Source organism: Zeugodacus cucurbitae, chromosome 2 (assembly GCF_028554725.1).
Source record: "Zeugodacus cucurbitae isolate PBARC_wt_2022May chromosome 2, idZeuCucr1.2, whole genome shotgun sequence".
NCBI lineage: Eukaryota > Metazoa > Arthropoda > Insecta > Diptera > Tephritidae > Zeugodacus > Zeugodacus cucurbitae.
In genome coordinates, this window is record NC_071667.1 from 86,158,983 (window position 1) to 86,176,259 (window position 17,277).

The following is a 17,277-nucleotide window of genomic DNA, read 5'->3' on the forward strand; positions in this document are numbered from 1 at the left end:
AAGTAGCTTTCGACCAGCAGAAATGGACAATATATGATTCCATTAAGATTCAGGCGTCTGGACGAACTGACAAACATTTGAAACAATATCCTACTTAGACAGCTAAAATCGCCCAGATCTTTAGGCGTCGACAAAGCAAGTTGTGCTTGTTACAAATTTGCTAATTAATATATAAACGAACCAGTTCGTTTTGTTCGCCGAAACTGGTGCTGCCGAGATGTTTCAATCTCAGTCTTCCAAAAGGTGAAAGGAGAAAGAGTCTAAATGTTTCAATCTCGTCTTCCTCCTTGCAACATCGTCTTTCTTCTTGAAAGATGTTTAGCCTCACGGCATCTGAACCCTTTGGACAGTGTCCAGTAAGGACACCTACCATTGCGGCGAGTTGCACTTTGCTTAAAGCATGAAGTTCTATGGACCTCCTACGATCCACTCCAGTTCAACAGAATCTCACTGTACCGCACATGCTGCTCCTCACCCACCGCCTACCGAAGTCGTGTGAGGTCCACTAATCCAGTAGCAGAACGCCGACACCAGCACTCTTGTTCTTAAACTTATGATATTGAGGCTGAAGCGCCCTTACGTGCCAGCTCATAAGGAGGAACTTTACATTGAGACAAGAAAGTAACCCTTACAATCCGTCATCTCGGAGCTTTTTAGAGCGGACCACACATGAAAAAATACATGTGAGCACAAGTGCGCCTACGTGATTTAATCGCGTACATTAATTCTACAAAATGCATTAGCAGGAGACACACATCACCTACAATCCTCCCCTCCTTAGCTGAGTTGTATATATGAGTCTCTACAAAATATCAAAAGTTCTGAATTCGTGTTGATAAATTGCAAAATTTCTCGCACGAGTTGCCTTTCCCGGCCACACCGACGGCGACTGCGGATAAGTCGCAAACTAACTGCAAGTTGATCGAGAATTCCCGCTTTGACGGCCGTGATGCACAAGCAATCCGTCAAAATCAACTTAGCTGTAGTGCATACTTAACATTTAGTTGAATCAAGTCAAATGTGGGTTCGGCATGTGGTTATCCGGTAAGCGCGGGAAGGCTGTGTGAGCGAGTTGAGTCGGTAATTGCAACACTTGCCCACACATACTCGAAACGCGCACTACGGTGATGGTAGAGTGTTGTGTCATGGATGGCAAATGGCGTTGGTGACCCTTGTGTGCGCCGTTACTTGCGTTGGCAAGTGGATACGTGTCACGGACGTGTTAAATTACTTTGATGGTAAACGTTAAATTGCTCCAAATTGATAAAGACGTGAAGAAGTGGTAAGTAAGGAGTGGGAATCTGGATTGTGGCGTCGCTCGAGGGGCTCACGTTTCAAATTTGTATATATTTCTAGGAAAAGTCGTTTGAAGTAGTGGTTTAAATAAAAGCCATTTTCAATAATTATTGAAATAAACAACTGAACTCTAAGTCAAATTGTGGAGACTGTAGACAACTTGGGCAAAATTTCTTATACGAAATATACGAGACAATGTCAACAAGAGAAAAAAACGTGTAGTGTATGCCATCGAGTGGAAGATAGAAAAAGGGACATTAAAGTAAAAAGCTGTCTTCTGTCGAAAACCGAAGCAAGCATAACCGATTTTTTTCGCTTTTGTTCAACATCTGCAAGTAATTGCAAAGCATTTCCAGCTTTCTAATTGGCTATTTCAGACACCTCACAGTCTGGTGTTCATTTAAATGCTAAAATATCCCTGCAGGAAATTCTGTTTGTCTTAATTTAGTCATTAAATAAAAAAAGTTTGCACCGTCAGCAAAACCGAATTCTTCGTGACTGCTTTAAGCACTTTTTCACTTTTACCCATTGCCAACGCAAACAATTGAGTTGCTCCGCATTGTCAAAAAGTGCGGGAGCTAGCAAGGGGAAGGGATGAGAAGAAGGTGAAAAGTTCGTGTGCACGTAGAAGAATAAAGTGAAGTGAAACGTTTCGCCACCGCCGGTAATTGCACTTTAGACTTTAGCTCTTTGTGGCATTGATGCCGCACCATTTGTCTTTCGTTGTTGTAAACTTTGTGAAAGTGACGGCCATTCTAGAGCGTAGCCAACAGATCACCGGGAACAATGTCCACAAATCCTTCAAGCGCTGCACCAACTTTAGCGCCAGTTAAATCACTGAATTCACTCGAAATTAATTTGTGCGATTTTAGCACAAAACTTGCACAAAAGCGCATTCAAATACCGGTTCACACACATTCCCACACTCTTCCTCAGCGTCCATGGCACTTAACACATGCTCTCGACAATCTGCGAGAATGCGTGACTATGCTAAGGGTATTATGCAGTCACTTCATTTCGTAAAGATTTAATTTGTTTTGCTCAGGAGAACAAGGGAAAGTTTCCGCTTTGCTGCAGCGAGCACTTTCACTTCGGTGTTTTTGGAAGTTATCCGAAAAGTTTGTAAACTCACGGACGGAATAGTTTTTATCGAGCATGTTCAATTGCTTAAGTGTTGCTCACTCACTCATTAGACAAACTTTTGTTTTGTTGTAGTATTATTTGGAGCATCATCTCCACTGGATAGTTCTCTTTATCTGAAAATGAAAACGATCTGTTTTGGAGAATGAAAAAGCTGAAAATATTCGACATTCGCTAATACTGGTGAAACTGGTAGAAGTGATTGATGTGAATATTTGGATAAGGGAATATCATAAAACTTAATTTTTAGGTAGCCATTGTAGTCTCATATACAGGGTACACCATATTTTATGTCGATATGCCTTTATATTTGATATATTTATACTCTCGCAACAAAGTTGCTAGAGAGTATTATAGTTTTGTTCACATAACGGTTGTTTGTAACACCCAAAACTAAACGAGTTAGATATAGGGTTATATATACCAAAGTGATCAGGGTGAAGAGTGGAGTTCAAATCCGAATGTCTGTATGTCCGTCGGTCCGTCTGTCCGTCTGTACAAGCTGTAACTTGAGTAAAAATTAAGATATCTTGATGAAACTTGGCACACTTATTTCTTGGCACCATAGGAAGGTTGAGCAAAATCGGACCACTGCCACGCCCACAAAATGGCGAAAACCGAAAACACATAAAGTGCCATAACTAAGCCATAAATAATGAAATAAAATTTGGTATGAAGGATCGCACTATGAAGGGGCATATTTAGATGTAATTTTTTTGGGGAAGTGGGCGTGGCCCCGCCCCTACTAAGTTTTTTGTACATATCTCGCAAACCAATAAAGCTATATAAACCAAAAGCAGTCTGTAGTCGTTTTTTTAGCCACTTCCTAATACAGTCCAAAAATGAAAAAAATCGGATAATAACCACGCCCACCTCCCATACAAAAGTTAGGTTGAAAATTACTAAAAGTGGGTTAACTCACTAACGAAAAATGTCAGAAACATTAAATTTCACATAAGAAATGGCAGATGAAAGCTGCACTCAGATTTTTTTACAAAATGGAAAATGGGCGTGGCGTCGCCCACTTATGGGTCAAAAACAATTTCTCAAGAACTACTCGCCCGATTTCAATGAAACTTGGTTTGTAATAGTTTCCTTACATCTCAATGATATGTTGTGAAAATAGGCCAAATCGTTTCACAATCACGCCTACTTCCTATATACCAGAACTTTGAAGACAATCTGAATCGTTTACATTACAATATATAAAGTAAGTACTAGTGAAGATATCGGCACAGAACTTTGCACAAATACTATGTTAATAAAAAAATTCTAAAAATCGTCGAAATTGGACCATAGGTTCTTAAGGCCCCATATATCGAACCTAATGTTATGGTTTCCAATTTTCAATGGACTTTATACAATATATATGACGAATATGTGGGTCAAATTGTGTATTATATAATATAAATAAGTTAAATAAATAAATTGCGAGAGTATAAAATGTTCGGTTACACCCGAACTTAGCCCTTCCTTATTTGTTTTTATATGATTTGATTTGGTCTAATTTATTTTGAGTAACGACAGCCCAACCAGTCACTTTTTGGTCCGAAAAAAAATATTGGACCACTCTATATTTCTTATAATTTACGCCAAAATGAAATCTTACTTACCACCGGATTTGAGCCCATTTTCACATTCTTGGCCATGTCCATCATGTCCAGCGCCAATCGAGCGATGCATTTGGCATGGTCCTCACAGTGGTCGGGTAAGCCCGACACAGCCATGTACTTGTCGCCAACAGTCTCCACCTGCAACAAATCGAGTGAGTAATGCAGAAATTAATGCGAAGTCGATTGTACAAGCAATAAAACAACAATTTTTACAATGTAAATTTATATTTTTCGAATGACCTAGCATAGAGTGGATGCAGCACGAAATTGCCAGAAGACGCAGCGCACGAAGACTACATACATACATACGCGCAAGCATGCACAGAGTTGGACTCGTGAAAAGCATAAAGTCGAGTGCATACAAAAGCGCAATTATTTTATGGCTGCCGTTAATGGCTGTGTGGCAACCGCAAGTGGTGGTCGTGTAAGGCGTGGGAGCCAACAATGCAGCGCTGCAGGGGAAGTCGGTACATGTGCACCAACAACTTACTTACATATAGCATACATACACCGCTACAAAGCTGTGCGGCATTCCTGCAGCCCTATCGTGTACTCGCAACAATATAACGGTGCTTGTATGTGAAGTTAACTTTTTATGGTTGCAAGCATTTTTATGTTTTAGTTTTTGCTTTAGCTTTCACTCGAATACCCGACCCTGACAAATGACCCAGATTTTGTTTGGCAAAAAGTTTAATTTGGCGTCAATTCTCATAATTTCCTCCACGGCGCTTGGTTAGTAAGTCGCTGAGTGAGTGTATCAGACAGCCGGTGAGTGAGTCGGCGTATCAGTTAGTTGGTCCAGTGTGGGTGTTGTTGCGGGGGTAGGAAGCTGAAAATTGCTTGAAAAGCGAAATGGAGTAAAATGCTGTTGGAGGGAGCGGTGCCTCGGCGCCGCAAGCGTTGCAGCAGGAAATAGACGAAGGCAAGTAAGGGAGCGCATGGATGAGTCGAAGCGAAAGCTAATGCTTAATAAGACCCGCAACGATAAATAACTCCCGCTATGCTCATTTCTCTACAGCTGAGTGATTTCAATTTCCTTTGCTTTGAATATTTTATTATTTTTTTTTTAATTCTGCAGGATTAATAATAAAAAAGATCGGTTTAAACAGTTTGACGCAACTACAAAACAGGGCTTCTATTCTTATTTCACCTTAGGAGAAGAAATCGTTTTGCTCTTTTGTAGACCCGATCTAGTATATGCCAAGCTCTGTGCGGAGCTTTAGATCAATTATCCGATATTCCGCTCTCTGACTAGCTAAAAATTTTTCTCTGCTGTTCTCTTTATACGATTTGCCATGCTTGAATAAGAAATGTCTTCTGAAGACCGGAGCAACTTTATGACAAATATATATAATATAAATCTATATGGTTGAAGAAGTGCAGTTTAGTGTTCGCCCTAACAAAACTGCAGCAGCTCAGCCGTCTTGGTAGAAATTTGATGTGCTGCTTTTTCGGAAAATTCGGGAAATTGAATGCTCTCCCGGGCGGTAATATCCCGCCAGTGCTCAGTTAACGTGCCATAATACTTGAGTACACCACTATATATACTAGGAAGTAATGTTGTTTTTACTTCCTTGCATGGTGTTTTTACTTCATTATTGCTTATCACTCAAGCATTTCGTTACAGGGAGCCACTCGTTCACTCAGCTGAAGAAGCCACGCCTGGCACTATGTAAGGGAAGCATGTGTTTCAGCTTTCGTTGCTTTCAATTTCGCTCAGTGAGTTAGTGAATGGGTTAGCAGCTTTCAAGCGATTAATGCTTATACTCACATAAGCTTGTGTATGAAAATATGCTGTGATAGATTAATGAGTTCACGAAGGTAGAAAGTGCTGCTAGTATCCACTTTCCCTAACATATTCCGTTCAATTTATTGACGCTGAGTGGTGTTCTTAATTAAAAATTGTGTAAACCTCTAGCAGCTTGTAATCTATATAACAGCATGCTGCTATGTACTATTATATAAGCTAGTAAATCTCTTCACTTCCCCTTGGTGTTAGATCTTACCTTATAAACATTTGGATTTCGCTTGGAATCTGTGAGCGCATCAAAGACCGTGTACAGTTCATTCAGCATTTTTACGATTTTCATGGCACCCTCAGCATCCGTATTCTCAGCGCAGTATTTGCCGAAGCCCACGATCCCGGAAAACATCAGCGTCACCGAATCATAACTGTAGCGTAAAAAAGCAATAAATTGTTTAAAAATGCCAGCAACGAAAGCATAAATATAAATGTTTAACGTTCAGCAATTAAGTGCGTTAATTAATTACCGTTTAGGCGGCACGGGGCGTTGGTGCCGCAGCTCATTGGCCACCGATTTGGGTAGCACCGAGTAGAGAAGCCTGCAGAGCAAGAATGAAATTTATGAGAGCACATCATTTTATTCAATTGAACAAGCAACCGTTGCATTCCAAGCATAAATCTTTTTTTTTTCAAATATTCAAATGTATTTCAGCAATTGAGCTGTGCGCTGCATAAATGTTTAAGGCAGCTGCACATTGCGTTCGGTGCTACCGCTTACCTGTCAGTTTTCTGCTTTTCACTTTCCAAGTCCCTGTAGGTCTGTTGCAGCTTATCGGTGAGCAGCTCCAGATTCTTCGTCAATTTATACTCAGCTTCGAATTTTTCAGAGAGCAGCACCAAATCCCGTGTGGCATCGTGCAGTGGGACGTCGGAGATGTAGAGCCCCTTTCTGCAAGAGAAAACGCGGAGCAAACATCAAAGTCAAATGAGTTTTTCGGTGGTTCGCTTTTATTGTTTGTGAATTGTTTTGTAAATATTTTACGGTTTTCTTGCACTGAACCGTTAGGATGCAGGTGAAGTACACAAATAATTGTGGAAAAGAAAGGCGATTCACGAAACGGCACTTAAAAATGGCATAAAGTGCTGGCCAAATATTTAGTATTTTGTTGTGATGTTGGCCAGCTGGTGAAAGTGCAGCGCTCAACGGAGTACAAAGCCATTACAGGGTGCTCTGTGGTACCATTTGCTGAGCCACCATGAAATCGCTTGCTAGTACTGGCTAACAGGGTCTCTTTAGCGTGAGAGCCTCTGTTTCGCTCGTTATTTGAGTCGTAAATTTCGCATTTAATTTTGTTTCTATTTTTAAGTGCTCTCGTTTACGGTTTGACCAACAACAATTTACAGCAAATTGTTGAAACATCTGCCACGAATTATTAGCTAAGTATTTATTGCTGGCAAAATAAACGGTTCTCGGGCTTAAATGTATTGGTGCTGAACGATTTTAATGGCGCTCATAATGAATCTAATCTGACATTATTTGAGGCGAAGTTCTAATAATATATATAATGGAATATATATAATGGAATGTTGGAATATGTTTGCAAACTGCTTTGCTAAGTTGAGACTTAGATATTACTGTAACTCTCAAAGTTGAAGTTTTATTATTGAAGAGTTCTGCTTTACCCAAAATATTCCTTTCAATCATTTCAATCAATTGCTGCTGATTTAAAGAGCAGACATGCTTGTGCAAATCACGAGCATCTCTTCCACAAAAATATGAAAATGAAAATCGACGCAAATGTGTGCCACAAAGAGCAAGAAAAAGCAAAATTCCGACCAACAAAACCACCGTTACATACTCGTACATTTGGAGTGGCCAAAGGGGCAGTTGAGCCGAGAGCAACTGCGAATTGCCTGGTAAAATATAATGTGCTATGAAATTGCACTTTCTTTCTTCTGGTTTATGTGTACATATGTTTATGTTATTGTTTTTTTTGCAAGCATAAAGCTATTGCTTTACCGGTTTTTAGTGCCGCAGCTTCCGTTGCTGCTGTGCTGGCGTTCTGGCAGCGACAGCAACAAGCCAAATTTGATTTTGTAAAACACAGAATCTGACAAAGTAAGCCATTAAAGGCATTTAAAGCGGCCTTTATGCGCTTCGTTTTTTACTACTACACGCATATGTACGATGTATGTGTGTGTGTGTGTATATAAAAATGGCGTACGAGTACATCGCATGTGGTCCATGCAAACAAGGAGGAGGCATGCCTTTAGGCGCTTTATGGCACTTTGTGGTTTGTTAGTGTCCCGGTGGAGGGAGTTACATATGCGAGTATATATGTGTCTTGAACAATTCTGCTGTTCGCTCTGACTTGGTTTCGTGTTCTTTGTTTGAAGGTGTGTGAAATTTGACATGCATTTGAAGCGGATTTGTGGATTACATTTCTAGGGGATTCCATGCCATCGCTATATTGTCAGTTACAACTTTTGACAGATAATTTCACCTGAAGCCCCCCCTTGGACTTTATCACTTTTGTTAAAAATAATAATTTAATTGCTTCATTTAAATTTTGTTACTTACTTTGTCAAATCATCCAGATTCATGACGCTGGGATAGCACTGAAACAATATACGATCGGACTCTGGTATGTACATCATTTGACCCTGAAATAATTCATTTGATGGATCGGTTATAATAGATAGAAGTCATTGTAAGGCATAAATGTGTCATAAATTGTAGAAGCAACAAATTGGAGGTGTCTTAATGAGAGAACACAATTTGAAGTTGGAAATTGTGAACTTTGACCTAAAACCTCGGCTATCAAATTGGCTTTAATCCGTAATCAAGTCTCACGCTATTCTGGACTCACCTTTAATCTCAGATACCGTTCGTGTTTGCCCATCGCCCCTTGACGCGTCTGCAGTACATAAATCGTGTTGATGTGCGACAAGATGTTCTCGAAACTCAACTGTAAATGCGGGCGTATGGCCTCGAGCACCTCCAATATGGAACAGTTTTCCACAGCAACTCTATGAATGCATGGGACAATTTGAATATTTTGTAATAAAAAAATGAAATAAAATAAAATATGAAACGAGAATTTAAACTCGGTGCTTAACTACATATATTGTTTGTGTGTTTTTTTTTGTGATTGGTTTCGAAGTTTATTCACTGCTACATGGTGTTTCAACACACTTGTATAAATTGTTGTTGTTGTTATTGTTTGTAATCGTTAATCGTTCGTTCGTATGGTATTTACCTTGGTATGACGCGCGAAACGGATTTACCGGCCTGCACAATTTTCATTTGCCGATCGAACATCAGATGGAATGGGAACACCTTGCAGAATGTGGCGGGCGAGATAAGCGGCGCTGCGCTCCACGGTTGAGTGGCAATGAATAAAGGTGCAAAAAATAATATTTATCTGCGTTATTATTTGCTATTGGAAATTCAGCCAAATATTGTTTTAAATGAAAAGCTTTACGCAGCATGCCACAGTCATTCCGAGTGGGCTATTGTACAATGTACTTCTGAACCATGATGACTATATATTTCGATAAAACAAAAAAAAACGAATGGATGATTTGTAAGCGAAATGCGAGTGTGTGTTGTTGCAAGCAACATTTGAAATGAAACTTTAAAATACTAAAAAAATAACTGTAAATTATTTGAAATTTATTGGCAGTTTCAAGGATGCTCTTTGTTCAAATTATATGCCTCGGAGCATTCATGTCCCGTATTATCTATGAAAAGATACTTTAATGAAAAGATGCATTCCAATACATACATACATTGTAAAAATATAAAAAATATACACAGTTACAGTAAAATTAATATTCGAAATAAACACTGTAATATTTTTTTGATGTGCATTTGATGGGAATTGTGAACTAATTAAATGAGATGTTTCCAAGGATTTGTCGTTGATAGTAAAAAATTGAACATTTTATATAATTTATAATGAAAGAGTGTATATTAAATCACAATCTTTCTAAAACTCTGTTCGAGATCTGGATTTTCAATGAAGAAGTGTGATTAATATTTTTTGAATACCTGAATATAGACAGGCTTTTTATCAGTATACAAAAAAATTGCTTCCTTTTTTGGAAGAATATTAAAATATTTCTTTTTAAATACCAAAAATAAGACAATAGAAATAATATGAGACGTGTTCAAAAAAAACGGGAATTTTTGTTAAAAAAAATGATTTATTAATATTTTTGGAAATACGATAATTTTTTATGGATGCTTAGTATTGTTTTTGGACAAGAATTCGCGAACAAGCAACGAAGTATAAGCTTTTAACAAACGAAAATCGCCAACCTCAAAAAAACATGTCTAACCTTAGCGCCTCCTCCAGACAAAGTAATTAATAAATACGACTGAAATTTGTATAGAATTTCGTATATCAACATAATAAAAAATAAAAATAATAATTTTCACAATTAGAAATTATAAAATTTTGTACAATTGGAAATTTTAAAATTCCCGTTATTTTTTGAACGCACTTAATCCCAATAAAATGCAAATTAAACACACATAAAAATTTGCTTCAGCATTTACACATATATCTCCAACACACATACATGCACACTTTATGGCAAATTAATTTAGACATTTTTATACAAACCAAATGAAGAGCAAGCAAGGACAAGCACAGTCTAAATACCGTTACCATTACCATTACCACACTACCCATAGCAGGCAAGTAGCGTCGCAATCGTTTTGCATAGACACAAAATCAATATTATACATATACATACAGTATATACGAGTATGCTAAGTCATTAATTTGGAATAAATAATTTAGAAAATAATCTCAATTTTACAACGACAATTTTACATTGGCAAGCAGCAATTCATATTCATATTTATTGTATGCAAGCGCGCAACACACAATGCAGCGCCGCATGAAAGTTGACAGCAATCGCTTGAAATCAATTTACTCAATTCACAAACGGGTTTTAATAGCCAATTCAGTGCTCACCTTCGCTCATAAAATACACTTCATCCGGCAGATCAATCTCTTTGCTAGCAGTGCTTGTGCACTCTGACTCTTCCTCACCTTCACACAAAAAGTCGATCTCATCCGGCGGCTCTTTGGCCTCCTCCCGGCACGTGGCTATCGTGCGCTCATCCCCGCTCGCCGACGAGGCCAACGATGTCGTGGCGGTCGCATTGCCAGCGCCAGCGCCCGCTGCATTGCTGCTGCTGGTGCCGATCTCCCTTATGAGGAACTGCACATGATCGTAGCGTTCGATGTCGTCGCTCTTGTTCTTCAGCAAACGCAGGCATTTCTGCTCCTGTTTGTCGGGGTCGCTGTCGAAACTATCCGTCTGCTTGGCACCGCCACCACCACCGCCGCCACCACTGCTGCTCATCGACGAGGCCGAGTGGGATTTGGTGCGGCCAAAAGGACAACGAGCTGGCGAGAAAGCAATGATTGAGAGATTGAGAATTTGTGTACAACAAATAAGCAAAAATATGAAAGAGTCTAGTCAATGAGTGTGTTTGTTGTTGTTTGGTATATGATGAAATTAATTGATTACGGTATAGAAGATTTCACTCAAAATGGATTGGTGTGTACGTGTCGCACCGGCGCAGCTTCTGCCGATTTGCATATTTATTCACAGCAAATGAATGAGTGTGCGGTGGGTGTGTGATTGTGTGTGAAATTGAGCCATTTGTTTGTCTGATTCAATTAAGCCATAAATGTGTATGCATGTGAGTATGTCCCGGTAAAGTGGAATTTTCTCACATTTCTCGTTTGCGTTGCTCCTCTGCAGTTTGCAGTCATTTGACTTGAGGCTATTAGATTACTCACATGCTTTGGTCTTTTGTTGTTGTTGTTGTTTACTATATCACATTCTGTGTATCTGTGTGTGTGGGCTTACCTTGCTTTTTATTGCTAACATCTGCGGCTGATAACACAACCACATCGTCATCGTCATCTGCCTCGGTTTCGTTGTTATTGTTATTGCTGGCATTATTATTGGTGTTATTGTGATTGTTATTCTCTTCTGGTAGATCTCCAGTTGTTATTGTGCTACTTGATTGCTGCTGCTGTTGTTGTTGTTGCTGCTGCGTAAACACATCTGTGCGGTCCTCCTCATCGATGGGATCACCTTTCCGTTTGACGATCTCAATTTCCACCTCAACGCCATGCAATTTGGATGCCACCGCCTAAAACGATTTGCAGGAATTGTATTGAAAATAACACACACATGCACACATTTAGCATATCACTAGCACTAATGAATTATTGTTCATAACGGTAAAAGATTATCGGTAACTAGCTCCTTTACCTATTGAGAAAATGTATGGATAGTTGTTTTTTTTTAGCCTGAAAAGAGCTCGCATTTGTGGCACGTGCTACAAAATAATTTTTAATCTTTCAATGTGGAGAAAGAAAGAGATAGCAATACATACAAATGTATTAAATGGTTTCAAGCTGTGGTAGTTCAATTATGGCATGTTTATGCCAGCAGTGTTCTCACTCAAGGGAGTAAGCGATTCAGGTTTCAATCTCATTTCGAACTGTTAAAATACCAATTTTACGGTTAATTCTCTCATTTTGTTCGCGCTGTAACATAAGATGTTCGATTCTTTCTAATATTATCACGCTTCTTCTTAAGAACTGATGTGATTTCGAACCATAGGGGATCGGAGCATACAAGAAGCTTTCTAATAATATTGGTGGCAGTTTACATACCCAATTGTCCTTTCACGAGGTCCATTTGGGTCAGCTTTTCATTTTCTTCGAATCTATTTTAAGTTTCAGTTTCAATACCTAGATTGCTCTCCAAGAGATTTGTGCTCAAATTATTTGTGATTCACCTAACTTATGCGAGCGTAACTCCCGTTTTGGCTGCTCCTTTAACCTTTTCAAAACCACTAAAAATGTCCTAAGGCTATAAACCACTCGACGAAGCCGCCTATTCAGCATTACTTTAGTATCATTGGAGTATTATTTATACTTTCTACATCACTCTATATCCACCATATTTCATTATAATTTATTTTTTATTTTTTTTTTTTAGTTTCTTTTCAAAATTCACCTTAGCCTTATTAACTCACCTTAACAATACCAATGACGATGTGCTCCAAACCGGGGCGCTCCGAGTAGTAGTGCAACAGCAGCGAGCCATCTTTCTCCGTACAACGAAATGAAGGTGCCCTCATGCCGGGGTAAAGGGTGCCCAGATGGTCATGCAGTGCATCCAAGTTCTGTGGAAACACACAGTAAAAGTTCGTGAGAGAGTGCAATTTTCGAATGATATGTTTACGAATGCGGTAGAAGCGGGTGCAGGAAGATAATAAAATGCATTAATAGCTGAACACTTGAGGTGAAATTGCAGCAAAATTCAATTTAAATTTCCATTATGGCGCACAGCTGAACGACGCAACTGGTGTGTGGTTCTGAATGGCTGTGGCGATAAGGCGCTATAAGTCCAGGGATTGCTCGTTGCTGCTCTCTGGCGAGCGAAGGAATCGAATTGACTGATGAATGTAACGACAGGAAGTGTCGGACTACCGTTACAGTATTGGTTTTGCGGTTTCACACGGACGGACACCTCAAGTAAGAAGGGAGACATGTAAGCAGTTGTTGTTGGTGGACCAGCTGCACCGGCACCTTGGCTAAAGATAGTTTTTAAAATACCGCTGAAGAAGCGACCATTTACAATAAGATGAAAATTGAATAACCAACTTCCGTGGAGGGTGCGTAAGTGAATAAAATTCAGTTATTAAAAATGATTGAACTCTGTGTTCAATATAGGCAAATACAGTACTGGGCAAAGCGTTGGTAACCCATAAAGGAGGAATTTATTTTCAGAGAATATTATGTATAATTAATTCAGGAGTTAAATGAATTAATTGAGAATAATTTTATAGTCGTGCCCTCTATTTGAGGTTAGAGTCAGCTTATATCGTGGATTGAAGATAGCTGGAAGCCTAGTAAATAGTAAAGAGCAACATAGTTGCATATATTTCGCGCTTTTGGAAGACTTAATTTACAAATTATAGCACTAACAATTGCTCGCTGATGTGGGTGAAAGTAGATAAATCCGTGTTTTTACATTTTACAATAATATTTTTAATATAATTAATAGGTCTTATAATATTATTTTTATTTTTCTTTCCTATATTTTGGTGTTAAATATATCTTGGATTGGATGATGGAACTGATAAAATATTTTGTTTTTGTTTTTTTATCTTACTCACCTGCAGAAAGTCGCGCGGTGTGGCGCCAAGCACTTGCAGAATTTTGTCATAGCCCGAATCCTGGCAGAACTCGAAAAAGGTTTTACCGAAAAGCTCCAGTATATCATCAGCTGGTATATCTATAGGAGGAGGAATGGAAAAAAGCAGCAGAAGCAGAAACGGTAGAAATAAAATAAATTCCGATATTATATATCTACAACGTCATTGTCAGTGCTCGTAGGCAAGAGCGCTTAATTACGCTTATCAGCAGGTATACTATAGCAATTTGTAAGTAAGCATGTCGGACTTTCGCTAATGCATACATATGAATACTATATGTATGTATGTGGGTATGTATGACTGTAGGACTGTAGGACTGCAGGCAATTGGTACTCACGCAAAATCTCCACCGCTGCGCCAATGAGATTGTAGGTGATTTCATCATCATATGTTTGGCGCACCAAAAACTGACCTTCCATGCTGACCATCGCTTTTTTCCTGCGGAAAGTGGAGAAACAACAATAGAGTGCTGATATGAGAAAGGCTATGCAAAGGCGAAAGTGAGATAAAAATAATTTTTAATTAAAACGCGTTGCTGTGCTGTGCTTTCATATGCTGCGCGACCTTTTATCCACACACTGCACGGTGGATATGCGCGAGCACTTTTACACAAACACACACATATACTGATATATAAGTATGTACATATGTCTGTATGAATGCACTGTGCACATTTAATATAGTTTAAGTACTTATCAAAGGGTTAATTAAGTTCTCTTTTTGTTGTTTTTGTTTTTTTTTTTTGCTTTTGAAAAAGTGTTGCGAACAGTGTGATGGCGAACTTAATTAGGCAATTATCCGTTTTGCAGTCGCTTCATACAGGGAATGAAGTTCTAAGTTCAGAGAGAGAGTTCTTTAAGTTAAGATCTTCATTTTGGTGGATATGGTGTTATAGACTCTTAATGAATAAATAATAAATCATTTAAAATTAGAAGATCGAAATTCATATTAATTTGAAATAGAAGCGATAGTAATATGGAATTCTACATGCAATTTACACAACACGCTCAAGCGCCTGCATGTATGCTCTAAATTATTTCCCTGCTCTCTCTCGAATGTGTTATAAATATCAGAGGAAGTTGAAATGAATTTTTAATGAGTATGAAATTACAGCGAAACTCTCCAACTCGCTGTCAGTCATGGCCATGAAGATGGATAAGCGAAGATATTGCAAATACATTAGCGCACCATGTGCAGGCAGGCAAGTTGTCTAGTTGTTGGCGCTTTAAAACTTTGCTGCCAATGTGAGAAGTCGTGCTCGGAAAGTTTTTAATTTTGTAATTCAACATCACTCATTGTGTTGTGCGAAGACGTATGGATATCTGTTCGGATGTGTAATATTGAATAAAGTATTTTGCCAGCATTTGGCGGAAAACTCGCATGAAAGTTTGAACGCAGTGGGTGGCAATGTAACGGCCCCATTACAGGGGGGATAGTGTGTCGTTAGAAGCGCTTATCATTCGATTATCTCGGAGTACTAGATTTTTCAAAAATGGCTGTTGGTTGCTCTAGGAATCGTGTGCTCGTGTATTGGGATGGTGTATAGCGTACATATTTAAATAAAATTGTGTCGGAAAAACATTGTCCAACGAGAACAAGGATACCATGGCGGAGCTGCCGCAGACTTGTGTTGCCTTAGGAAATCAATCACTGCCTTCGTGTGTGTAATTTGTAGCGTCAAACATAAATCTTTAGATAATTATCTACATATGTTCTGCATGTAAATATGTGTATACCCGCCAGTTTCGTTTCTCCCACCACGCCCTCATTCACTGCACAATCTCAGTTCACTACTGGTCCATGATGGTGGTGGTCGTTGTGGAAACACAGACCCAGCAGTGCCACCCACCCGCCTCATACTCTCCACATTGCCACAGCTTTACACTATTTCTTACATCTTTTATGTTCGACCAATATTTTTTTACACCGGTTGTGCGCCCAGTTGGTGGTCCACAGCTCTGCTTGTCGTTCGATAACTAGTCTGTCCGTCGCATGCTTGTTGTTGTTCGTTCGGTGTTGTCATTGTGTGACTCGTTCGAGCTGCGTCGCTTGCCAGCGTGTTAAATGAGCCAGGAAATTCAATGTGAACATAATATATACTATTACAAACACGTATGGGTGTGTGTATGTGTATAATATATACATCGCTTCCTATTCACTTTTCAGTTCGCTTGAGTTCCAGTGAATAAAAGTAATCGTCCGTGCGGATGTACTCATACACCGTTATATATGTATTTACACGAGTGTATTTCTTGTAGCCGCTTGTCGAGAATGTAATTTGGGATTTAATTTAAATCGTTTTCGTTGATGAAATGAAGGAAATGAAAAGTGAAAAAGTATCCTAAATCGATCACAAAAATGCGATTTGTAAAATTCTATAGATTGTGTGTGATTTCCTCTGGTTTGCTGCTGTTGCGCGTGTGCGTGTATGTGTTGGCGATTTGTGTTGTTCATCTGTCGATTTTGCCAGAATATTCGTGACTTTGATTAATTTGCTTTTGAAACTTAACAAATGGCTTAATTAGCCAACCGAAGGAGCGAACTGCATGTATATTGTTGATCCATAATGAGTAAATAACATTTGATGTTTTTTGGGAGTAAGGAGTACAAAGCATTGACGAGGATATTTGTACAATTTTTTTTGTTAAAAATCCTTTTTGTTATTCAATATCGAACAAAAATTGATGGAACAAAAATCTTTGGCGTTCTGTCAACCATCAAGAAGAGTCTGAAGATTAATTCTAACAGTTGTATCGCTAGTATCATTTCCATTTCTTATTAAGTGGATTATTACTCTTGCAAAGCCCGCTGAGGTATATGAATATGAATGACACAAATAATGACAGTTATAGCGATAAAATTATTTTCAAGCAATTTGTGGCGATTAATAATTGTTAGTAAATTACTTTTGGGCGTGTTTTATTACGCAAACAAATATAATTACTCAAATATTAAAATATCAACACTCAAGTAAATGATACAAATAGTTGCAATCACAGTGGAAATCAGACGAATTCAGCAAGCAAAGTGGCGTTCCGGTTGCATTTCTTAACGACACATATCATAAATCGCCGCCAATAATTATCCAATCACGGCATGTCCCAACTGTGTGACTAGGTGTGGCGCCGTATGTGGCACGCCATGCCGCTTGTACGATTCAAGTGAGCAAAGCTTGAAAAACAACATCAAAATCACCAGCAGCACAGCCGTCATGCCTGCAC

At 38.9% G+C, this 17,277-nt stretch overlaps 1 protein-coding gene across 5 annotated transcripts in view; it reads right to left on the bottom strand.

Moving 5' to 3' along the window:
* Positions 1-17,277, bottom strand: part of LOC105217781 (guanylate cyclase soluble subunit beta-1) — a 92,308-nt gene that overhangs the window by 38,033 nt on the left and 36,998 nt on the right. For 4 of the 5 annotated variants that reach the window (XM_054236106.1, XM_054236105.1, XM_054236104.1 and 1 more), the window contains exons 4-15: positions 14,394-14,494; positions 14,018-14,136; positions 12,872-13,021; positions 11,689-11,977; positions 10,782-11,219; positions 9,054-9,165; positions 8,664-8,823; positions 8,375-8,457; positions 6,572-6,742; positions 6,321-6,392; positions 6,056-6,221; positions 4,050-4,187 (exon numbers count right to left, since the gene is read on the bottom strand). In XM_054236106.1, the coding sequence (XP_054092081.1) occupies positions 4,050-4,187; positions 6,056-6,221; positions 6,321-6,392; positions 6,572-6,742; positions 8,375-8,457; positions 8,664-8,823; positions 9,054-9,165; positions 10,782-11,219; positions 11,689-11,977; positions 12,872-13,021; positions 14,018-14,136; positions 14,394-14,494 (1,999 nt within the window). The remainder of the gene's footprint in view (positions 1-4,049; positions 4,188-6,055; positions 6,222-6,320; positions 6,393-6,571; positions 6,743-8,374; positions 8,458-8,663; positions 8,824-9,053; positions 9,166-10,781; positions 11,220-11,688; positions 11,978-12,871; positions 13,022-14,017; positions 14,137-14,393; positions 14,495-17,277) is intronic. The other variant, XM_029045922.2, reaches the window with a different exon arrangement.